At 40.0% G+C, this 25,665-nt stretch overlaps 1 protein-coding gene across 1 annotated transcript in view; it reads right to left on the bottom strand.

Moving 5' to 3' along the window:
• si:dkey-192p21.6 (uncharacterized protein LOC565246 homolog) overlaps window positions 1-25,665 on the bottom strand; it is a 342,161-nt gene that overhangs the window by 286,687 nt on the left and 29,809 nt on the right. The window contains exon 3 of the mRNA XM_059946951.1: window positions 1,440-1,567. Coding sequence (XP_059802934.1) covers window positions 1,440-1,567 — 128 coding nt within the window. The remainder of the gene's footprint in view (window positions 1-1,439; window positions 1,568-25,665) is intronic.

Genomic DNA, 25,665 nt, shown 5'->3' with positions numbered 1-25,665 from the left:
GTACTCTGGAGTTATGGTGTATAGTGAATACAAATTTTAACAGCAGCCAGTATTCAGAACTGAACATAGATTGTAGCTTGAATTTAAAATGCAGCTCTAAACAATGGTCTTCCATTTGACAGTAGAAGCCTGAATATGCATGAATGTGGCCCGGAATTGGTGAGAATTAACACTCATTTTGTGTTTCTGGAGTGTGGGTGCAAAGAAGGAGATGTTTGAAACTATATGTAATTCAAAGGAAGCATTGTAGATACATTGCAACTATAGAATTGTCCTGCTGCACCCTTTGATCTTTAACATATAAAAATCTCATGTCATATTGGATCAATCAGGCCTCTTCTCCAAGTCTCTATATGGTGCCTGTTGCTCATTTTTGCTAAATAAAACAGTTCTATATCCATTAGCTTCAGTGACTCTCCAATGACTTTGTTCACGTCACAACAGTGTGCAGGGTAACAAAAGCAGTACAGCAACAACAGAAGAATAGCTAAATCAGCTGTTGAATGACAATAAACAATGGCAAGCTTTCAGTCTCCACCTCTAATGCCATGTTTTCAGATTTTATGCCACCGGCATATGTCATGAAATTTGTTTTGATTCAAAGGTTACAGTACGCTGCATTTGTATTTTTTGGGGGGGTTTTAGGTAAGGTATAAAAACATTCAGCATTGTTCTGGTATTAGATTTTCACCACCGACAACCTTGATAAACTCATCAATTAATTTCTCTGCTGCTTCGTGATCTGCAGACACTTTACAATTTTTAATTTTTTAAAAATGTAATAGTCTGCCTTTTCTTAAATTTCTGCAATCAGCCTGCTGAATATTCCCAATTACTTTCAATTTTCAGTTCATTGTGATAGATCTTCACTTGCTTATGATGAGCATACCGTTAAGCAGCATATGTTCACTCCAAAGCTAACAAATCCACTTTTTCAATACATGGTCGAGGTCTTTATTTTTCGCTCCATGCAGTGTTTTTCTGTTTTTCATTAAATTTTGTTGATTACGTATGTGAGGTCGCTTCTCAGAACTGCCTGTAGTGTTCAAAGAACTGTACATCACCTGGGAACTTGTGGTGCCATGTCAGGGCACAAAAAAAATCCAGATTTCAGAAGTTTTAGGATTTTGGATTTTTGGATAAGGGGTACTCAACCTGAAGTAAAAATTTTCAGCATTTAATCTTAAAATAGATAAAATCAAACCAAAGGTTAAACAAAGCTCAAAAGCACTTAAGGAAAGAGACTATGAATTATGACCAGAAATGCCAAATGGCACCATGCTATCTGAAATTTATAGATCACATCAGAATAATCGAGAGGTCCTTTAGATGACAGACGAAAGAGTACAGTGATATATTTTATCAATTTTGACCTGGAGAAGTAAACCACCAGAGTCTTTCCCTGGGATATGCATTGTTATGCTTCTGCGCATACTCACGTATGTAGCTGTTGACAGGTGCTTGGTCTGTGGTGTAGCTACATGAGAGATTGCTTATTAACTCTTTGCTTGAAGCACTGTGAACCCAGATTGAGTAATGACCAAACTCTCCATATGAATCATAATGACTATCAAAAGAAAAAAAAGTTAAAATTAGCACTTCATACATAGAAAGCATTATTATATTTTACAGAATCCAGGCAAGTTACTAAGATGATACATGACAGGATTTAAAGTTTAATAAGGTTTAATGTCTTAAATTCCCTTTTTTGCAGGATTAAGAATAGAGGTTTCCAACCCAGCAGAACTGACCAAATTGAAGAGGAAAAGATGTCTGACAATGTATTTGTTTGGTTTGTTTATCATTTGGCACACTAAGTGATTTAGAGTGATAGAGTTCTCTCAGACAGAGGCAAGTCTTTTTCTGCCCATCCTGTCTATGTTAACATTTTTGTTGATCTACACTAATCCCATTTTCCTACATTAAATCCAAATCCTTTATGTCTTGCCTCATTAAGTGTTTGTCCAAACATTTCTTTAATGTAGTGATTATATCTGACTCCACCAAATCCTCTGGCAATAGGTTCCAAAATCAATTAATCTCTGAGTAAAACAAAAACTCTGCTCTAAAAGCCCCTTAAAAAGTCCTTCCTCTCAGCTTAAACCCATGCCTCTTGTTTTTCAAGCAATGAGCATAGGAGTATTCAACATAGATGAGTGGCAGGTAGATAAGGTGGTGAAGAAAGCAAACAGCATGCTTGTCTTCATATTCGGGGATATAAAATTAGGGACGTTATTTTGCAAAGAACTCATTAGAATTCATTTGGAGTACTGTGCACAGTTCTGATTGCCATATTAGATGAATGATGTGTTTGCGCTGGAGAGAGCACAGAGGAAATTAACCAGGATGGTCCCTTGACTGGAGAAATTTAGTTTTGGGGAGAAATTATCAGGTTAGAACAAGCCTAGCCTATCCAATTTCCTAGCCTATTCAAAATCCTACCATGGGCTAGTGATTTTTGACTATCTACCCCATCTGGGTACATGGTCATAATCACTTGTCCAAAGTAAGAGTATCAGAAATAGAACTAATGAACACATGTGGGATTAGAGTAATTTGGCAATGTGGTCATTGTGGCTTGAAGGATCCATGTCTTTACTGTTTGAATCTGTGACTATAAGTTTTTAATCAATCCATTGAGTAACACTGTACTGTGAACAGATAGTCTAGCATATATTAATGTCATGTTGGCTGCACCATTAGAACTGCAACAAAATTCAAGCACTTAAATGGGGCTGAGCTGAGAAAAAGGCAAAATCTGGATAAAAGGAGAATATTGGAGTATGGTAGAATAATGAACACCTGCTCAAGAACAATGGGCCGAATGGATTCTTCTAGTGCATTTTGGACAATCCAAACGCTTCTTATTACCAAATATTTGTTTTTTGGGGGAAGTTTCAGAAGCACAAATTTTAAGTAAACAGACCATGGATAATTGATGTTCATTCAACACCTGATCAAATAATACATGAACACTGAGACTGCAACTGCTGTGCAGTGACAGTTGCTAAGCACCATCACTATTTTGCACACAGAAAGATCACATCACAGAAAGATCACTGAATAATTACTGTGCTTATATCAGTTAAATGAAGAATGTTGCTACTACCTCCAGCTCTTTCTCAAATACTGCAACAAGAGCTAACTATCCTAAATTGGTAGGAGGTTCATGACAAGTTCTATAGTACACAGAACAATACAGTACAGTACAGGCCATCTGGCCTATGATTTTGTGCGAATTTTTTAACCTACTCCAAAATCAGTCCAACACCCCCCTCCATTTTGTATTCATCCATATTCACTAAATTTTCAGAAAACAACATTCATGGGAACTAATATTAATATTGTTTTTTTTTACTATTGGAAGTAATAAATAGGCATAGGGGTTTCTAGATCTTGACAAAGTAAGAATATAGTTTCAAGGAGAAAAGTTAACTGAGGGCATCAGAACCAGTACTGCAACATGGAGTATTGCTACAAAGGGAAATAAAAATTGGCTGACCAAGTAAGTACACAGTTAGTTTCTCCTAAAAACTTAGACAGGTAAACAGAGCTTCAAGTTTATGTTCTAATTTGTGGTCTGCATCCACAACAATTCTTGGAATTAGAATATTGGCTGAGAATTTGAACCAAAATTCTAGAAGTCCAGCTTCTTACCTAGGCCTCTAGAATTCAGCAAATGAGCAGAAATGAGAGGCAGAAAGAGTGGCTGTATTTTTATTGCTTATATTCGCAGGAAATAAAAATATATATATATTTAAAAGCTTTTGTAAAAAAACAAATTGTCAATGGAAAAATTGAAATTTTATTAGTATATTAGATTGATGCAGAGTAAAATTAAAATTGCAACACCAGCAAATTGTACTCAATGAATGCCTTCTAAAGAGTTGAACAATGCAGTTCAAATATGCAAGAGCTCTTAGATAAATATTATGCTTTGGAAGCTCTCCAAAAACCAGCCATTGCAAAGGTCTCCTTTATACTCTTGCTGATGCTAGCTGTAATTCACTGCTGCTTAGCTTCAAATTCTCATCATCATAAGACATAGGAGCACAATTAGGCCATTCAGCCCATCAAGTCTGCTGCACTGTAAACTTTGCATGCAGTTTTAGAACATAGAACAGTACAACACAGGAACAAGCCCATGTTACACCAACTACAATGCCAATCTAACTAATCACATCTGCCTGCACATATGCTTCTGTTTGCTGTCTGTTTGTTTGTCTGCCTAAATGTTTCTTAAATGTTGTTGCCATAATCTGTTTCCACCACCACCCCCCACCCCCCACCCCTCCAGCAGCACATTCCTGGCATCTACCACTTTATATAAAAGAAAACGTGCCTCATGAATGTACTTTAAAATTTCCCCTTCTCACCTTAAACGTGCCCTCAAACATTTGACATTTCCACCCTGGGGGAACAAACTCTAACTATCTACCTATATACCCTATCTCATAATTGTAAATACTTCTATCAGCTTCCATCTCTGCAGAGAAAAATATCCAAGTGTGCCTAACTTTTCCTGATAGCTAATACTCTTTAATCCAGGCAACATCCTGGTGACCCTTTTTGGCACCCTCTCCAAAGTGACCAGAACTAAATATAATATTCCAAATGAAACCAAACCAAGTTTTATTCAGCTGCAGCATGATAACTCAATTTATATACTCAATGCCCCAACTGATGGAGGCAAGTATGCTTTATGCCTCCTTTACCACCTCATTCACTTGTGTTATCAGGAGCTATGGACTTGCACATTAAGATTCATCAGTATTTCAATATATTTAATGCTCATGCCATTTACTATATATTTTCCTCTTGCTTTTGACCTCTCAAAACATATTACTTCACAATGGTCCAGAACGAATCCCATGTGACTTAATCTTTTGGACTGACCTACCATGAAAGATCTTGTCAAATGCTTGTGAGACAATACTTCAGCTGCAGAGAACCATGTCACTATCCTTAATTTGTCTTTGTTTTTTTCCAAATGTGAGTAAATGCTGTACTAAGAATCTTTACCAATAATTTCCCTACCACTGAAATAAGGCTCACGGTCTATAATACTTGGCCATGAAGAATGCAATTCACAGCCTGCAATGAAACTTCTATGTTTTTGCTGTGGATCATACAATGTAGCTACGTATAGTGCTGTTGTAGGGCAAGGTAAGCAGCAGAAACATACATAAAATGCCTCATATTGTTTTACTTGCAAAAACCTACATTGGTGACCCCAAAGCTCTTGGACAATTCCAGAGTTGTTAAACATGTTGGCCAACCCAGTTGCTTTGAAACTGCCAAAGTTTTGGGAGTAAAGTACTGTCACTTCTCAGATTTAGATTCAGTTTATTGTCGTTTAGAAACCACAAATGCAATGCAGTTAAAAAATGAGACAACGTTCCTCCAGAATGATATCACAAAGGCACATGACAAAACAGACTACACTAGAAAATCCATGTAACGTTTGGCAATCCCCAATCCAGAGTCCGGAGAGGCTGCTGCGTATTAATATCATGCTACCGTCTTAGAGCGTTCACCGGAAAGGAGCTCCAAATCCACCAGACAAGCAAGACCAAAAACTAAAGCTACCAGACCTGCACAAAACCACATAGTTACAACATATAGTTACAACAGTGCAAACAATAGCATAATTGATTAAAAAAAAACAGACTATGGGCACAGTAAAAATAGTCCAAAGATGTTAAAGGACTATAAGTTCAAAAGAAATCACCACAGAGTTTCCACAAGTCTCCAGGGTCCTGACAGACTTGCCATCCCACGCCGGCGGCAGAGGGAATACCCCCGCTATGGACTTCCATGGCGCCGCCCGGCTCAGCCTCGTAGACACAGCACACAACGAAAGCTCCGATGAACCCAGCCTCGCAGATGCAGCACACACCGAAAGCGACCTGACCATAGTGGACTCCGAGTCTGTCGAAGCTCTGAGCCAACGACCATCCCCTCCGGCACAGCTTCTCCGAGCACCATCCTCTGCCGAGCGTAGTAAGACGGCCCCGCCAACGGCCATCAGCAACGCGACCCTGAGGACTTGGGGCCTGTTCTTCCCAGCAGAGTCCTAGATCTCACAGCAGCAGCAGAAACGAAGAAGGTCTTCCTGGAGATGTTCCCGATGTTCCTCTGTGCTCCCACATCCGTTTTCAATCGATTATGATTGCATACGACACCCCGCTTCACAAATAACAGATAATCAGTCACACCGTCATCTTGGATCTCTTTGGTTCTCATCTTTTTTTTACAGTCCTGATCAAGGGGCTCAGCCCAAAACATTGACTGTTTACTCTTTTCCATACATGCTGCCTGGCCTGCTAAGTTCCTCTAACATTTTGTATGTATTACTGTGTAATAGGATGTGTGGGTTCTGTTGTGATGATTTTCATTCCCCCTGATTTAATTAAAATAACCATCTGCATTAAAATGAAATAACTACACACATTTCAATGAATTTCAGATGAGTAACAATTATCATTCATTGCTCCTTCAACTTAACAATACCATGTTTAAAAAGGAATCCAATAGCTGTGGATGATACTTTGGTATAGTCATTGAAGTTCAGTAAATGTATGTTCCTTCTTACTCAAATGAACTCAAAATTCAAACCTGGAAGTAACATTCAATCTGCTATCAACAAGCTGTTTACAAACACCAGTTGAGGTAGGGAAAGGAGGAGGAATGATGCACCGCTGTCCAGCTGAGTGTAGACTATCAGCCATTTTATTAAACTCCCTATAGTCCTTCACAAGTACATTAGCGAGGTTTTTGCAAACTTGATCAGGCATTTGCTGCATAAAGAGTTCTTTAAAAATAAAATAAGGTTAGTGGATTCCCAGGAGAGACAGTATGTGGCCCTTTAGCTCCGAAGGCCTAGCATCACCAAGACCGGGTAAGGACAGCAACTATTTGGCATGCTCAGACTCCAATAGTCCAACAGTCTGTAAAAGGTGTTTATCATGTTCAGGCGGCTGGTCATGTTGTAGACTCACCACTCTCACAGCCATGGAGTTGCTGAGTGATGCTATTACATAGAAATATTGGTGTTGTCAGTGGAGATTTCTCACAGAACAGACTGGGCCTCATCTTGTATGAACCAAGTGCTGGCATTTCTCCTCCCTAAACTCTAGCAGTTTCAAAGTGACTGTGTTGGCCAACATGTTCAATAACTCTGAAATCTTCTTAGAACATCGGAGTCACTAACTTAGGTTTCGCAAATGAAACAAAGTGAGGTGTTTTATGTTTAATGAAACCAGTAATACATTTTATTGAACTCCAAAACCTAAATACGAAAGTGTGCTAAAAATCCTTATGTAACAACGTTATCATGTCAGACCAGCCTCTTAAAGCGAAACCTCAACTCAATGTTGAGGTGGTTGTGAGTTATGTACATTTCTCCCAGTTATGTTACCCTACAAGTGAAGCTGTGTTTGTGATATTCTGCTGCACAGTTGCCTCATGTACCTAACAAATCTTTGCCCTTGAATGTAATTTTCTGTTCATAGAGTAGGTTGAGATGTACAAAGGTGTAATTTCTGTTGCTATCTCTTTAGCTTGGTGTCACTTCTCCTGTAAGAACCAAGCTCCAGAGTAGGTTCTTCTGGTGATGGGGAAAAAATCGTGGCAGTTCTGTGAGAAAGTTAGTACTTGCAAAGCAGAGCTGCTGACGGTCGATGATTAAGGCCTTGTTTAAAATTTAGTCATAATTCAATGGTCATTAATCTTATGACTATTTAAAACTTCATTTCATTATTTGACTTTCAAAGTGAGACTGGCAGATTAAAAATGGCTTGAACGCAGAGAAATTCCTTCAATTAAATAAAAAGGCAGTTTGGTTATTACTAATTGATTTTAATAGAAATTACTGTACTGGTTTTGATTAGTAACCTAAGTATTCAGTGGAATATGTAACTTCACTAATTGACAGTACTCCAGTCCGCAGACTATATAGTATTCTACAGAAAGGATGTTGAGGCTTTGGAGAGAGTGCAGAAGAGGTTTACCAGGATGTTGCCTGGTTAAGAGAGTATGTGCTATCTTGAGAGGCTGCACAAACTTGGGTTGTTTTCTTTGGAGTGGCAGAGGTTAAGAGAGGATCTGATGGAAGTTCATAAGATTATAAGAGGCATAGATAGAGTAGACGGGGGCTATCTTTTCCGCAGGGTAGAAATGTCTAGTACCAGAGGGCATGCATTGAAGATGAGAGGGGGTAGGTTCAAAGGTATGTGAGTTAAGCTTTTTACTCAGAGAGTGGTGGATGCCTGGAATGAGCTGCCTGGTGTAGTGGCAGAAACAAATATAATAGAGGCTTTTAAGAGATGTTTAGATAGGCACATGATGTGAGGAAGATAGAGGGATATGGACACTGTGTAGATAGGTAGGATTAGTTTTTTTGGGGGGTTTGATTTACTTTTTATCTGGTTTGGCACAACAAAAGAAGATACGAGGTTGGTTTGGCAAATAAGGTGAAAGTAAATCTGAAAGGTTTCTACAGTTATATTAAAAGCAAGAGGATAGTGAGGGATAAAATTGGCCCCTTAGAGAATCAGAGTGGTCAGCTATGTGTGGAACCGAAGGGGATGGGAGAGATTTTGAATGATTTCTTCTCTTCGGTATTCACTAAGGAGAAGGATATTGAATTGTCTAAGGTGTGGGAAACAAGTAAGGAAGTTATGGAACCTATGACAATTAAAGAGGTGGAGGTACTGGCGTTTTTAAGAAATTTAAAAGTGGATAAATCTCCAGGTCCTGACAGGATATTCCCCAGGACCTTGAGGGAAGTTTGTGTAGAAATAGCAGGAGCTCTGACGGAGATCTTTAATATGTCATTAGAAACGGGGATTGTGCCGGAGGATTGGCGTATTGCTCATGTGGTTCCCTTGTTTAAAAAGGGTTCCAGAAGGAAGCCTAGCAATTATAGACCTGTCAGTTTGACATCAGTGGTGGGTAAATTAATGGAAAGTATTCTTAGAGATAGTATTTATAATTATCTGGATAGACGGGATCTGATTAGAAGTAGCCAGCATGGATTTGTGCGTGGAAGGTCATGTTTGACAAACCTTATTGAATTTTTTGAAGAAGTTACGAGGAATGTTGATGAGGGTAAGGCAGTGGATGTAGTCTATATGGACTTCAGCAAAGCCTTTGACAAAGTTCCACATGGAAGGTTAGTTAAGAAGGTTCAGTCGTTAGGTATTAATGCTGGAGTAATAAAATGGATTCAACAGTGGCTAGATGGGAGATGCCAGAGAGTAGTGGTGGATAATTGTTTATCGGGATGGAGGCCGGTGACTAGCGGGGTGCCTCAGGGATCTGTTTTGGGCCCAATGTTGTTTGTAATATACATAAATGATCTGGATGATGGGGTGGTAAATTGGATTAGTAAGTATGCCGATGATACTAAGGTAGGAGGTGTTGTGGATAATGAGGTGGATTTTCAAAGCCTGCAGGGAGATTTATGCCGGTTAGAAGAATGGGCTGAATGTTGGCAGATGAAGTTTAATGCTGAGAAGTGTGAGGTTCTACATTTTGGCAGGAATAATCCAAATAGAACATACTGAGTAAATGGTAGGGCATTGAGGAATGCAGAGGAACAGAGAGATCTAGGAATAACTGTGCATAGTTCCCTGAAAGTGGAGTCTCATGTAGATAGGGTGGTGAAGAGGGCTTTTGGAACGCTGGCCTTTATAAATCAAAGCATTGAGTACAGAAGTTGGGATGTAATGCTAAAGTTGTACAAGGCATTGGTAAGGCCAAATTTGGAATATTGTGTGCAGTTCTGGTCACCGAATTATAGGAAAGATATCAATAAATTAGAGAGAGTGCAGAGACAATTTACTAGGATGTTACCTGGGTTTCAGCAATTAAGTTACAGAGAAAGGTTGAACAAGTTAGGTCCCTATTCATTGGAGCGTAGAAGGTTGAGGGGGGATTTGATCGAGGTATTTAAAATTTTGAGAGGGATAGATAGAGTTGACATGAACAAGCTGTTTCCATTGAGAGTAGGGGAGATTCAAACTAGAGGACATGATTTGAGAGTTAGGGGGCAGAAGTTTAAGGGAAACACGAGGGGGTATTTCTTTACTTAAAGAGTGATAGCTGTGTGGAATGAGCTTCCTGTAGAAGTAGTAGAGGCCAGTTCAGTTGTGTCATTTAAGGTAAAATTGGATAGGTATATGGACAGGAAAGGAGTGGAGGGTTATGGGCTGAGTGCGGGTAGGTGGGACTAGGTGAGATTAAGGGTTCGGCACGGACTAGGAGGGCCAAGATGGCCTGTTTCCGTGCTGTGATTGTTATATGGTTCTATGGTTATTGTGGGCCAAAGGGCCTGTCCTGTGCTGTACTGTTGTTCCATGTTCTATGTTAAAGACCCAGTTTGGAGTGGGGCATGCTTAGTGGAGCTCAGTGAAACCTGCACATTGAAGCCTAGTTAGCTATGTACCACTGCCAGTTTGTTTTAATGGGTAGCAATCTCATTTGTAATTTCAAGCTCCACTCCAGAAACCTAAGCATGTAATTAAGGCTGATTCTTGACACGGTGCTGCACTCTTAGTACTGATTCTAGGTTGGAACATAAAACCACTAAGAGCCTGCTCTCTCAGAGGACATAAAATTTGGAAACAAAAATGATGCCTCTGGTGCCCTGACCAATATTTTGCTTTTAACCACATCATATATCTGATTGCTTTTCTTGTTGCCGTTCACAGGACCTTAATGTGTACAAAGTGGCAGTTGCAAAGATTTCAAAATTGAGATTGCTACGTATGTATTTGGGAAGTAAAAATGATTAGGTAACTAAGCTGGGGCTCTCCAGTTTTCCCACACTCTCATTCCATACCTGGCTTCGACCTATGTTCCAGTGACTAAGGATAATTAGGAAAACATTGATGCAATCATAGAATCTCATGGTGCAGAAGGAGACAGTTCAACTCTAAGAATAATCCAATTAAACCCTGCTTCACTACCTACCCTCCCATAGCTCTGCAAGTTCAACTCTTCAAATTCATCTTCAATTTCTCTTTGAAAGTTATCATGGAGATCTGATTTCCCCCTCAGTGTTTATGGAAGTGTTGTCCAGATGTTAATAATGCTCTGTGTCAAGAAAATTCTAATTTCCCTTCTAAACATTTAAGTACTTTGGAAGTTCCATGCAAAAGATAAATTTTATAGATTATAGCCTTTCAGAAATCTTTAAGTCTGCTTTGTGCTGAGGATGAACCTCAGTCAGCAAGGCCACTAACATAAGCACGCCCACGCCTGCAAAACAGACAACACCAGGACTATGCCTTCACCATACATAGGAACACTAGGTAGTGCCAACCACCTTGTAGCTTTGACAGTGCCAGTGCTTTGGAACATCAGAGCTTTGTGAACACCGTGAGTTCCAGCTGCCAGGGGCGTCTACTGTTCATTACGCACACCCTTTCAAGACAACACTTCTTACGTGACACAGGTGTTCAAGTGAGCGTACTACCAGCATCACCTTTTGATGAGAAGGCAAAGGTCGACAAAATCTCGCTGCAGTCTGCCAAAGGCAGCAAGATCCAGGCTTACGGGATGATGCTTTGCTTCAGTGGATGACATTAGACATGGGATGTCAATCCTGGCTAAAGTGGCTAGACTTCTGCTTGGTGCAGATTTCCAGTGTGCCCAGGGGTAGTTGGTCAATCTTAAGAACTGCTGGCTTGTGGATGTAAAGGACTTTGGGTCATTACCCTGCTCCCCCAGTAAGTACCCCACAATGACTCTGACAAGTGCATGCACCACTGCATTGAGTTTTCTCAACTGTTGGGTGATTTCTCAGATCTCATCAAGCCTACATTCTCCATGACAGTCACAAAACAAGGGGTCGAGCACTACATTCCCACAACTGGCCCACCAATCCATGCCTACACACATAAACTGGATCCTAAAAAGCTGGCAACACCAAAAGCTGAGTTTGTCAACATGGAAAGATTTGGCATTTTACACCAGTCAAATAGCCCCTGGGCTTCACCCCTCCATATGGTCCCTAATTCAGATGATGGTTGACACCCATGTGGTAATTTCATTCCTGATGCCTGGTTGACTTCTCAACAGTTTTCCACCCCCCTCAGTAAATTCAATTCCTTTTCACCTGTTCCTACCTCCCATCATGGTGTACAGCTCTCCTGGGTCCTATGTTCTACCTTGATGGTTTTCATCCACCAAGATGCACACCAACATCCCCTGAGGCCCCATTCCACATTTTGGAATGGGGAGAAAAGACTTTTATCACAGATAAGAGGGGTAAACCTGAATGTATTTCAATAGATCGCCTTAAACCGGCCCACCAAGATATGGAGTATTCTGCTGCCAAGCCCCTGGCATCACTACATGACCATGAGCATACCAACACACCACTAGACAAGCCAGAGGCACCTGCAGTTCCTCCACCCATGAAACACAGGACCTCAGCTGGGCGGCTCTTCCGAGCTCTGGGCTCACAATGCCAGTCATAGTGAACTTGGGGGGGGGTGGGGCCTGTGTGGGGTAACATAATTGGGAGAAATGTACATAATTCATAACCACCAATATTAAGTGGGATTTCAATTTATGAGGCTGGTCTGACATGATGACAGTGTGGAATCCGTAGAAAAGGTGCAGAGGAGATTTACAAGGATGTTGCCTGCATTGGGGAGCATGCCTTATGAAAATGGGTTGAGTGAACTTGGCCTTTTCTGGTTGGAACAATGGAGGATGAGAGGTGACCTGATGGAGGTGTACTAGATGATGAGAGGCAATGATCATGTGGATAGTCAGAGGCTTTTTCCCAGGGCTGAAATAGCTGCCACAAGAGGGCCCAGGTTTAAGGTGCTTGGGAGTAGGTACAGAGGAGATGTTGGGTTAAGTTTTTTTACGCAGAGCGGTGAGTGCATGGAATGGGCTGCCAGCAATGGTAGTGGAGGTGGATAAGATAGGATCTTTTAAGAGACTTTTGGATAGATACATGGAGCTTAGAAAAATAAAGGGCTATGAGTAACCCTAGTATTTTCTAAGGTAGGGACATTTTTGGCACAACTTTGTGGGCTGAAGGGCCTGTATTGTGCTGTAGGTTTTCTATGTTTCTATGTTATGTAAGGCATTTTAGCACTCTTTTGGGTTTAGGTTTTGGAAGTTCAATAACATATGTTACTGGTTTCATAAAACATAAAACACCTCACTTCGTTTTATTTGCAAAAACCTACACACTAAATACCTTTTGGTGGTATTGACTGAGGACCAAATGCTGGTTGGATCAATGAGACAAATCCTAAATATTGCCAAAGTGAAACTTTAACCTGTGCTGAAATAACAGAACAGCTTATTGTCTTAGTCTGAAGGTTAACACTCTGACCATGCAACAATCTCTACATATGGCATTAAAGGTTCACTGAAATTATATTTTCAAGTCCTGTTAAGTGATCTGAACGCATAGTTTCAAAGAAGGTCAAGACAACAGATCTAGAAAGAAAGAAGAAACAAGAAGAAGACAGGCTGATTAACATTTGACAGTTTGAAAGTTTGTAAACCCAAGAGATGAGATTGTTTTATAAGTTATATTTCCAGTATAAGTGCTTGGCAAAAACCTCGTATTAAAGGCATTACTAATCTGGATTGACCTTTGGCAGAAGTTTTATTTCTCTTTACAATTTCTGTAATGTTCCCTAGAGTTCAAAAGGCTGAGGAGCGATCTGTTTAAAATGTTTAAAACATACAGAGAGTTTGCTGGATAGAATGCAAATTTCATCTAGACAGTGAATATGAAGAAGAGAAAATCATTCATTTGTCTCCAATCAATGAGTCACAAAACTCAGCATAAATAGCCAAAACTCTGTAGAATATATTGAACTTAACAAAATAGGAAGTTTCAAAAGAAAGACTTCAAACAAGTGTGAAATCGGCTGAGGTTTAAAATTAATGTTAAAATTAATTCAGTTCAATGTGAGATACTCAATTAATAAGTAAGGTCTTCATGGAATACAAAGGTAAACATGAGAACATAAGAAATAGGAGCAGGAGTTGGCCATGCGGCCTATTGAGCCTGCCCCGCCATTCAATAAGATCATGGCTGAATTGTCCGTAAACTCAGCTCCATCTACCTGCCTTTTCCCCATAACCCTTAATTCCCTTACTATTTAAAAACCTATCTAACTGTTTCTTAAATATATTTAGTGAGGAAGCCTCAACTGCTTCCCTGAGCAGAGAATTCCACAGATTCACCACTCTCTGGGAAAAATTGTTTCTCCTCATCTCCATGCTAAATCTTTTCCCCTGAATCTTGAGGCAATGTCCCCTAGCTCTAGTAAAATGAGGATGCCAAAAACACCAATAGCTTTGGAGAATTTACATCCTGGCAAAAATGTTGAGAACTGTAACTTATGAAACACTCTGTCTTGGCCAACTGTTGTAGCCTCAAAAAGCCAAATGGCAATGTCATGATCCTGGGTAAAAGATCCAGTGGGCCATCTGTAAACCTGGGAGTTCAACGTTCAAAATAAATTCAAAGTACATATATGTCACCATATACAACCTTGAGATTCATTTTTTATGAGCATACTCAATAAATCTATAGAAAAATAACCATAAGAGAATCAATGACAGACCACCCACTAGGGAGTTCTCAGAGTGCAGAAGACAACAAACTGTGCAAATACAAAAAGAAAAAATAAGAAGAAGAAGAAATAAACAAGCAATGAATATCGAGAACATGAGATGAAGAGTCGTTGGAAGTGGGTCCATTGTTTGTGGGAGCATTTCAATGATGAGACGAATGAAGCTGAGTGAAGTTATGTCTTTTCATTCAAGAGCCTGATGGTTGCGGGTTAGAACAGGTCCTGTAAAATAATAACACCTAGGAACTTAAGAGACTCTTTTAAGAATATCCTGAACAGGCAAATGGAGCTCAGAAAAAACAGAGGGCAATGGGCAACCCTAGGTAATTTCTAAAGTAAGGGCATGTACGGCACAGCTTTGTGAGCCGAAGGGCCTGTATTGTGCTGTAGGTTTTTTATGTTTCTACGTTTCGAAAGTTGCTAACCCTCTCCACCTCTGATTTGCCAATGAATAACCATCCAAGCATGGAGAAGGTTGCATATTTTGTCCCTTACCCTGATGAGAGTGAGAATAACAAAGGCCTAACATCCTGTTCAGCACACTGGCTAACATGCTCCTCTGAATGTACCACACACAGTAATTTACTGCAGCCCGAAGTGTTGAAAACTTTCGATGCAGAGTATGATATATGATTTTACCATGTAAAATGCAGTATTATTTTGCTTTTAATCAATGGAATTGGCTAGGTGTAGTAACAGATGAAATTTCATACAGGCTTTTACAGAGGAAAATCAAATAAATTTAATCACTCAGTTTTGTCATAAGTCTGACCATTTCAGTCTAGGCAGTTAGACATTTAGTTGAACTTCAAATTAGAAACTTTATAATATTGCCACACAGTGGCTTTATCCAAGAACAACATAAAACACATACTTTACAAAATACTTTATCTATACCAGCTAGTGTTTCACTTGCAATTGATCATTGAAGTACAATTAGAGATATATGCAGGATATATGCAAGATGCCTAAAATGTTGGAGGTAAATAACTAATGATTTTGCTATAAGTTAGCAGAAGAGGAATATTATTTATGAGCTTCTGAGAATTCCCTACCCTTTGTTAAACAGTAGAGTTGAATCACTAAGATTTATCTGAACCTATCAAACAGGGTGATGCACCATCAATAACTCACACTGAGACGTAAGGCGAGATATCGGCTTTTATTGACTGAAGAAGGAACCAGCAGTGAGTGACCATCATATTACGTCCTGGAGAATGAGGCAGAGGATCAGACCTCGATCGCCTTTATACAGGGACCTGTGGGAGGAGCCACAGGAGCAGTCAGAAGGGGGCGTGTCCAGACAGGCACATAGTTCACCACACAGGGAAAGAGTAATAATAACTATACTAAAATTACTGAAGCAGCAATTTAGCTTGATGGCAAGATTCAGTTCTGAAATTTCCTCACTGTTCTGAGGCAAAGTGGGAGAAGGGATTAATTGATCAATCCTGCCTGTGGGACAGAGGCAGTGGTTCGGCATGATGTTGATGAATAGCAGAACAGGTTTGAAGGTTGAGGTGGCCCACTCCTGCTCTGACCTTTTTATGCTGTGGAACTTAGATGTGTCACAATACTTCAAAACCGTTCATTGCGATGGATTTCGATAGGAGTCCCCAGCACACTATACCGAGCTGCTGGCATTATTCAGTATTAGTCCCAGTATGCTCATGACTGATTTTACTTGAGACAAATAAAACTCCCAGAAGTGATGGCTAACTGGCTGAGGAGTACTCAAATCTCTGTGATGGGATGGGACTGGACATGCTGGAAGGGTACAATGTTATGCTTTTGCCTGACAGTATGTTAGAATCCAAGACAAGGGCATCAATACCCTCATCTACATGCAGAAAAGGATGTTTGAAGATCTATCCTACTGTTGAATGTGGATTACAAAATCCTGTCCAGGTCATTGCCAGTGAGATCAATTGTGCTCTTGGAAAAGTGATCTATCTGGATCAAACCAGTGCCATACCCAGCAAGAAACCTTCGAATACTCGGATACTCAGGGACATCATTGCCTGTGGGCAGGATCGTGAAGTATAAATTTGCCTGGTCAGCTTTTACCAGAAGAAGGCCTTTGAGTGTATTTCACACACACACACACACATGATAAGTTCTCCAAAATGAGCTTGGGAAGAAGAATCATGCAACTGCTCATTCCTGTCTTGCTGTGTTTTCTTTATTGAATCCATCAGGAAAGATGAGAACAAAAGAGGAGTGATGATGAAAATGGCAGAATACTTGGTAGTGTGGAGGAGCAGAGGGAACTGGGGGTACACGTCCACAGATCCCTGAAAGTTGCCTCACAGGTAGATAGGGTAGTTAAGAAAGCTTATGGGGCATTAGCTTTCATAAGTCGAGGTACAGAGTTTAGGTATCGCGAGGTAATGATGCCGCTCTATAAAACTCTGGTTAAGCCACACTTGGAGCACTGTGTCCAGTTCCAGTTGCCTCACTATAGGAAGGATGTGGAAGCATTGAAAAGGGTACAGAGGAGATTTACCAGGATGCTGCCTGGTTTAGAGAGTATGCATTATGATCAGAGATTAAGGAAGCTAGGGCTTTAACTCCTTGGAGAGAAGGAGGATAAGAGGAGACATGATAGAGGTGAACAAGATATTAAGAGGAATAGATAGATTGGACAGCCAGCACTTCTTTCCCAGGGCGCCACTGCTCAATACAAGAGGACATGGCTTTAAGGTAAGGGGTGGGAAGTTCAAGGGGGATATTAGAGAAAGATTTTTTTACTCAGAGAGTGGTTGGTGTATGGAATGTACTGCCTGAGTCTGTGGTGGAGGCAGATACACTAGTGAAACTTAAGAGACTACTAGACAGGTATATGGAGGAATTTAAGGTGGGGGGGATATATGGGAGGCAGGGTTTAAGGGTCAGCTCAGCATTGTGGGCCGAAGGGCCTGTACTGTGCTGTAGTATTGTATGTTCTGCGTGATGTTGGCAAGCAATGGAGGTGTTCAGGTCAAAGCCTCAGTGTATACATAATATCACAATTATCTGCTTGGATCCATGGCTGCTACACTGTTTTATCAGCATATGCAACCATTTTGAACCAGCCTCAGCCAACTGACCACTGGCAATTGGCCTAACCAATCCTCCAGTTCCCTTCACTATCAAGCTTCACTGTCCTAAGATGCTGGAGGTGTCATTCGGAGGAGCCAAGATATGCCAGACAAATTGGCTGAAACAGATAGGCAAAATGCAACAACTATTGAAGTGGCAGTATCTATTGATAGCCAGCAAGAACAGGATCATCAACCATGAGGTGCTCTCAGTGTTGCTGTTTGTGGAGGAAGTGTGACCCATAACCTGCTCCTCTACCAAGGTGGTCAACCAAGCCATCTTCCACTGCACTTAGGGATAGAAAATGAAGCACATCCATGAATCATGATACATGTTCCCAACATTGCCTCATCCTAATGGCTACCTTAGTGTGTGGCTGTATTAAACTGTGTGTGGAACTGACTTAAGAAAACACCAAGGGTCACTTGTGTGTTCCCAGTGTTGCGAAAAATAGATCTAATGTTGTTACCACACAATGTTCCATTTGGCTAGACTTTGCCACACACCTATCCTGTGTAAACGTTCTTTCAGAGAACACACCTTTGACCACAATCCATCAGACAATGGTCAGTACTGAACATCCTGCAGGAGAAGGACACAATGGATCTCTTGGGATGGTTTCATCACTACCATCTGGCAGAGTCACCAGAGCTCAACAACAAGCACCAAGACCACACCTCACCCACTTCATCAGATCCTTCCTGCATAGTTAGCGTCTCTCCCTCAACACATGCAATCTGCTTGAGATGGCTGAAATGAGATGACACGATTATGGACTGCATTTGCAAAGAAGGTCTGTCAAAGGATACAATAGTTGATGTCAATGTTTATCCTCAACGACTGCATAAACAAGTACATTCTGATCAATGGACTGTTCCCAAAGACACATACAGAGATAAAATGGTGGAAGATCGTCAACTCAATGAAAGATACATTTTGGTCTGCCAAAACTTGTTGGTCTCCCTATACAATAGGATGCTGCTACCGAGCTAAAGTTCACTTTAGTGAACTAAAGTTCAATACAGAAAACACAAAGACTGTGGATAAGGACTGGCATCAAAGAACTTGCCACCATTGGACACTGAGTGAATGGGTCATGTAGAAAAGCCTTCCAAACAGCAGAAACGTACAATGTCTAAGGAGACCACAGGAAGAGCAATAGTGCGTTGTTTGTAGAATGTACTAATACTACAAATGTGCACTCAATGGCCATGTTATTAGGTACATATGTACACATACCCATTAATGCAAATATCATGTGGCAGAAACTCAATGTATAAAAGCATGCAGACAAGGTCAAGAGGTTCAGTGTTGGTCAGACCAAACATCAGAATAGGAAAGAAATATAATCTAAGTGACTTTGGCCATGGAATGATTGTTGATGCCAGACAGGGTGGTTTGAGTATCTCAAAAACTGCTCATCTCTTGGGATTTTCATGCATAACAGTCTCTAGAGTTTACAGAAAATGAGGTGGAAAACAAAATAAAAAACGTCCAGCGAGTTCTGTGGGTAAAAATGCCTAGTTAATGAGAGAGGTCAGAGGAGAATGTCCAGACTGGTTCAAGATGACAGGAAGGTGACAATAATTCAAATAAGCATGCATTACAACAGTGGTGTGCAGAAGGGCATTCCTGAATGTACAACACATCCAACTTTGAAGTGGATGGGATACAGCAGCAGAAGATCATAAATGTACACTCAGTGGTCACTTTATTAGGTACATGAGGTACCTAATTAAGTGGTCAGTGAGTGTATAAACCCGTTAACAATATTAATCAATTAATTAATTAATTAACTAGACGAAGTTAAATTAACTAAAGAAAGCCATGCTCTGGGTTTTTGTATTTCATATATATATATTTATGAATGAAGTTTATTTTTGGGAAAAAATAGTCTGAGTGAGATATAAATCAGGCCTCTGAAATTCCAAACTCGTTAAATGGTCCCAAGAAATTATCACCATTTATCTGTAGAATTGGGAAAGTTTAGTTGGCATTCAGTTAGTAATTCACATGAAGTACTGCTTCTCTCTCACTACAGTATTCTTCCTCAGTACAACACGAGTCACAGAACAGAGTTTAAATCCATAATTCTAATCTAACATTCTACTTCATCAAGCTCAGGAGTGCCACCTTCAGAGCTCACCAGCCAGCTATGACTATTCACCTCTAGTTAGATAAGGTTTCAATCAGCTGAGAGGCATTTTACTTTGTCCCTTCTATTTTAAAATTGTCCATATTGATTTCCCAGCAGATATATAATATGATCAAGGAAGCTTGAGGATTTTTTTGTGAGAACTGGTCGATAGATAGTTGGGTTAAAACAGAAAGAGACCCATGCATTGATTTGAAGATGATACGCTTTGCCAGTCCCAGACAAGAACAGGGCAGGGAGAAATCCAATGCTTTCAAAGTTCAGCCAAAACTGACCCCAGTCTTCAATGTTAGCATCAACTTCATTCAGATTATTTATAAATACAGACAGAAACCATACCTTGGAAAGAATAACAGTTTGATGTTTTGTTTGCCTTTATATCCTCTAAATTTTTAATAGGATCGTGTAAACTCTAAACTGGAGGGATATTCTGTTTTACAACATCAATTTTTATTAATGGGGAGACATCAATACAGGGGTCATTCTTGTTAGGATCATATTCAAACATTATGCCTAAAAGGGATTTAGCATAAAGATTTTATAAAAGGGTAATAAACAGGGAACTACTGGAAAGGGAGAAAGATCAGTTATATCCGGAAGTAGTTAATTCATCGTTGCTTTGGTGTGAACCCTTGGTTAGAATAATTCAGCTAAAAGGTTCTAAACCAGAAATGTTAATTCATCTTTCCTCTTTAAAGTATGCATTTTCCATCATTAACAGAAATTAAAGCCTTTCATTAATGAGATGCTTTTCACAAGTACGCTTTGTGGCAGGGCACTATACATTAGGTGAAATGTTTTAAGAAGAGCTGTGTTATTCTGCCAGGGAACACAGCAGCTGATTGGGGAACAGTGAAGTCTCATAAAGAGCAGGTTGACAACCAGAATATGTGCTTTAGCAATGTAGTTTCAGAAATAAATAGCAGGAGAATGACCACGTCCATTGGCACTTTTTTTCACTTTAAGGAGGGAAGACAGACCCTTGTTTACTGTCTCACCTGAAAAATGGCACCTCTAATAGTGCTGTATATGGAGGTGCAAGGTAAGCTTCCACTCCAACTAAAGGTGTGCTCCTCAACCTAAAATAATGAGTTCCTGACCGTCTTCCAGTGACTCCCATTGTTGCTGATGATGCCCCAAACAGTTGACATAAAGGTTGAAAAAAAAGGGAAATAAACAGGGAACTACTGGAAAGGGACAAAGATCAGTTATATCCAGAAGCAATTAATTAATCAGTGCGTTGGTTAGTTGCTTTACCCATTTTCAACTCTATCATCATAATGCAGCTGGACAATGCAGCAGGGCCAAAAGCAAACTGGATGTCAGCTCTAGAGCTCTGAGGGAAGAGGCAAAAGGAGTACAATGTTTTTAACAAAACCTGTAAATAGGTACTGCAGTAATCACTTCACTGAGATAAAAGTATTCATAGTTGGATCCACCACCATCTGTGTTCTTCTCTGACCACTGCCTCCTTCGAGCTAACTTTACCATGGAGAGCATTCTGACTGGATGCATCACCAGCTCGTGTGGAAGATCCAGTGCACAGAATTGAAAGAAGCAGCAGTGGTTTATAGACTCAGTCAGCTCCGTCATGGTAACAGGCCTCCCCATCTTCAAAGGCAGCATCCACCATTAAAGACCTTTACCAACCAGGACATGCCCTCATCTCATAACTACCATTAGGGAGGAGGACTAGCAGCATGAAGATCCACACTTGACATTTTAGGAACAGCCTCTTCCCCTCTGCCAACAGATTTCTGAATGGTCCATGAACCCACAAATACTGCCTTGCTATCCTCTTTTGCAGTTTTATTTATTATTTATTCTAACTTATAGTAATTTTTCTGTCTCGCACTGCACTGCAGCCACAAAACAACAAATTCCATGACATATGACAGTGATAATAAACCTGATTCTGATTTTGATTCTGAAGACCAGAGGGCTGACAGGGGGACAATGAAGTGGAATATCAAACTGCTGACCCAGAAAACATCGAGGATACGTTCTCCAGAAAGCCATCTCATGGGCGAAGTGGCAATTCTGGATTAAACTTGAATCAATGGAGGATGCTTGACAGTTGTGGCAAGGTTTGAGTGCTAACACTCTTATAAAGTTAAATCAAGCGACATTGGCATGACAGGGCTTCGCTTCCAGAGGTGCTCAATGCTTTTTATATTCATATGTACTGGTCCTGTCCTAGCTTAGAGAAATTTTGGAAAGATGTCTTCATAACTTTATCCTATATTCTGAATCACCACTTAGAACCTAACCCTTTAATTGCTTTGTTTGGTTTTTTGGGTGAGACAGATATACGTTTGAGTTTGACTAAGTGTTGAATACTATCTTTTGCTTCTCTCCTGGCTAGACGTTTAATCCTCCTTAGATGGAGAGATGTTGCCCCACCCACGCATGCTCAATGGCTTAATGATATTATGTCCTGCTTAGACCTTGAAAAAATTCATTATTCAGTTCTTAATTCAGATATAAAGTTCCATAAGGTCTGGGGACCTTTTATTGAGTACTTTCATAACCTTCCTCTTAATTAAGGTTTTTTTTTCGGTCCCTTGCTTTCAGCTCTTTTCTTTTTGGTAGTAGGCATTATTATCTTCTGTTTTCAAGTGTATTTACAGTTTTGGTGGTTTGAATGTCCTGATTTATATTCTCTATATTGTGTTGTGGTTGGTCTGGAGTTTTTTTTGTTGCGGGGCTTGGGGAGGATACTAACTTTACATGACTTCAATTTGGGTACTTTCTCAATTGTCTTTTTTGTATTATATTATTATTGTATGTTTATTTTTGTACTGTATTAATTTTCTTCATTTTGGTTTGGGGTTTTTTCCTATCTGTAGTGATGTAGAAAATGCATTTAAAAAACCAATAAAAAATAAAATAAAATAAAACAATGCTTTTTATGCTCGCTTTGACCAATAAAATACACAGGAACCATCACTAACTCCCACAGACCCCGAGGATCCTGTGATTTCTGTCTCTGAGGCCAACGTGCAAGCATCCTTCAGGAGCGTGAACAAATGGAAAGTATCCAGCTCAGATATTGTACCAAGCCAAGTATTAAAGACCTGTGCTGATCAAATGGCTGGAGTGTTCACTGAGATCTTTAATCTCTCACTATGCAGTCTAAGGCACCCATCTGCTTCAAGCAGGTTTCAATTTACCAGTGCCTAAGCAGGTGGTAACCTACCTCAATGACTACCACCCATTAGCATTTATATCCACAGTGATTAAGTACTTTGAGAAGTTGGTGATGAAGCATATCAGCTCCTGCCTCAGAAGCAACTTGCATTTTGCCTACTGGTACAACAGGTCGACAGCAGATGCCATCTCATTGGCTCTTCAATCAACTCTGGAACATCTGAACAGCAAAGATGCATACATCAGGATGCTCTTTATCAACTACAACACAGTACTCAGTACTATCATCCCTTCAAAACTTATCAATAAGATTCAAGACCTTGCGTCAATATCTCATTGTGCAATTGGATCCACAATTTCCTCACCTGCAGACCCCAGTCAGTCCAGATTGGCATCAACATCTCCTCCACAATCTCTATTAGCACAGGTGTACCCCAAGGCTGTGTGATTAGCCCCCTGCTCTGCTTGCTTTACACTTATGACTGTGTGGCTAAGCACAGCTCCAATGCCATATTCAAGTTTGCTGATGTCACCACTGTCATAAACCAAATCAAAGGTGATGACGAATCAGTATATTGGAGGAAGATTGAAAATCTGGCTGAGTGGTGCCACAACAACAACCTCTTACACAATGTCAGCAAGACCAAGGAGTTGGTTATTGCCTTCAGGAGGAGGAAACCAGAAGTCCATGAGCCAATCCTCATCGGGGGATCAGAGGTGGAGAGGATCAACAAATTTAAATTCCTTGGTGTTATACTTTCAGATGACCTGTCCTGGGCCAGAACTTAAGTGCAATTATGAAGAAAGAAAGGCAGTGCTTCTACTTCCTTAGGAGTTTTGTGAAGATTCGGCCTGACACCTAAGACTTTGACAAACATCTGTAGGTCTGTGGTGGAGAGTATACTGAGTGGCTGCATCATAGCCTGCTATGGAAACAATAATGCCCTTGAACAGAAATTCCTACAAAAAGTAGAGGATACAGCCCAGTCCTTAGTGGGTAAAGCCCTCCCACCAATGAGCATATCTACATGAAACATTGACACAGGAAAGCAGCATCCATCATCAGGGACCCCCATCACCCAGGTCATGCTCCTTTCTCACCGGTGCCATCAGAAAGAAGATACAGGAGCCTTAGGACTCACACTACCATGTTCAGGAAAAATTATTACCCACCTCACTGATGAATGTTTAATGCAAAGTTCTACCCAAGGTCATTGGCAATTGAGTGAAATCTGTTTCCGAGGCAGGTGATCCACCCAAACAAATCTGTGCCCTACCCTCGTGCTGTTCAGGAATACCATTATCAACAGGCTGAACAAAAAGTGGACATATTCCTGGTCAGCTTGGACCAGGAGATGGCCTTTTGCAGAACCTCACATACAAACGTGATGGACATGGACTCCAAAATGGATTTTGGTAAAGGAATCATGGATTGAATACAGCTGGCTCATAGGCTTATCATAGGTGCTAATAATGAGTGAGATGTAGTAAACAGCAGGAAATTTTACTTTAAATGCTTTTTTATTGCAATTTGCACATCAAACAAACACAAACCATAACTCACAACACAAAAAAATTATGTCAGAAAGTCAAAACAATTAAGAGGCACAATGGCAAAAGTAAAACATTTTGACTAGACGGCGTCGGCCAGCAGTTTATTAACAATGAGCTACCAACTTCCATTCTGTGATTAATGTTACAATTTGTAACAATATTGTAACTTGAAACACTGATGATATAAATGCATCTAAGCTCTAAAATGTTACAAAGTGATGGTACATGGTATGTTTATTATTTTAGAAAATTTAAATATTATACTTATTAACACTTAATTAATTATAGGGTATTTCACAATTATATTAACATAGATCTCTAAACTATATTAACATAATTTCAAACTTACATTAACATGATATAAAAGAAAATCCCAGCTGCGCAGCAACAAGACTATTTACGTGGGAACACTTCAGTTACTGCGCAACCACACACACTTAGAGGGAACAGTGATATCCAGTTACTTCATTAATAGAGAGAGAAGTAACTATTTAAACAGTATGTTGTACCATTGAATGATAGAGGAAAAATTAAATGCCACTTTCCTAACAATTATTTAATCTCAAAATTGTATTTCTGAAGGAGCAGAAACTTCTGAATTAGTGATTGGCAGAGGGAAGCACTGTGCTTAGCAGACCAGCAACACTGAAGTTTTCAAATTAAAACTTCATGTTAATCCTTAATTATGCCATCCACAGGACAATGTATCATTCATAGGGGATTGGGCAGATACCAAAGTTATCATATTATACCAGATTCAACAGTCTCAATGAGCAATCAAGTCAGTCTTAAGACACAACTCAAACTGTGATCAAATGGCTCACTATCCTATCATCATCACCATAATGTGACCTAGAAACAAGAAGACTGGGTGTGGTAGCTTTTATGGGAGTGATAAATTTGATTATTTTAAAATCAATAATTTTCCGCAAGACCTTTCTCATTATAGTAGAGAATGACTTTGAACAGACAGCATTCCCCCAGGACCTACATTTCCCCTTTAATTTCACCCTTCCTTCGACTGATCAGCTGGACAATATTATATCTGCCTTTTTAAATTAGTTCATTTTCCTTTGAGCATAGGTTTGAATGAACGTTAACACA

Source organism: Hypanus sabinus, chromosome 21 (genome assembly GCF_030144855.1).
Source record: "Hypanus sabinus isolate sHypSab1 chromosome 21, sHypSab1.hap1, whole genome shotgun sequence".
Lineage (NCBI taxonomy): Eukaryota > Metazoa > Chordata > Chondrichthyes > Myliobatiformes > Dasyatidae > Hypanus > Hypanus sabinus.
Note: the sequence above shows the minus strand (reverse complement) of the source record. Positions and strands in the feature narration are given on the sequence as shown.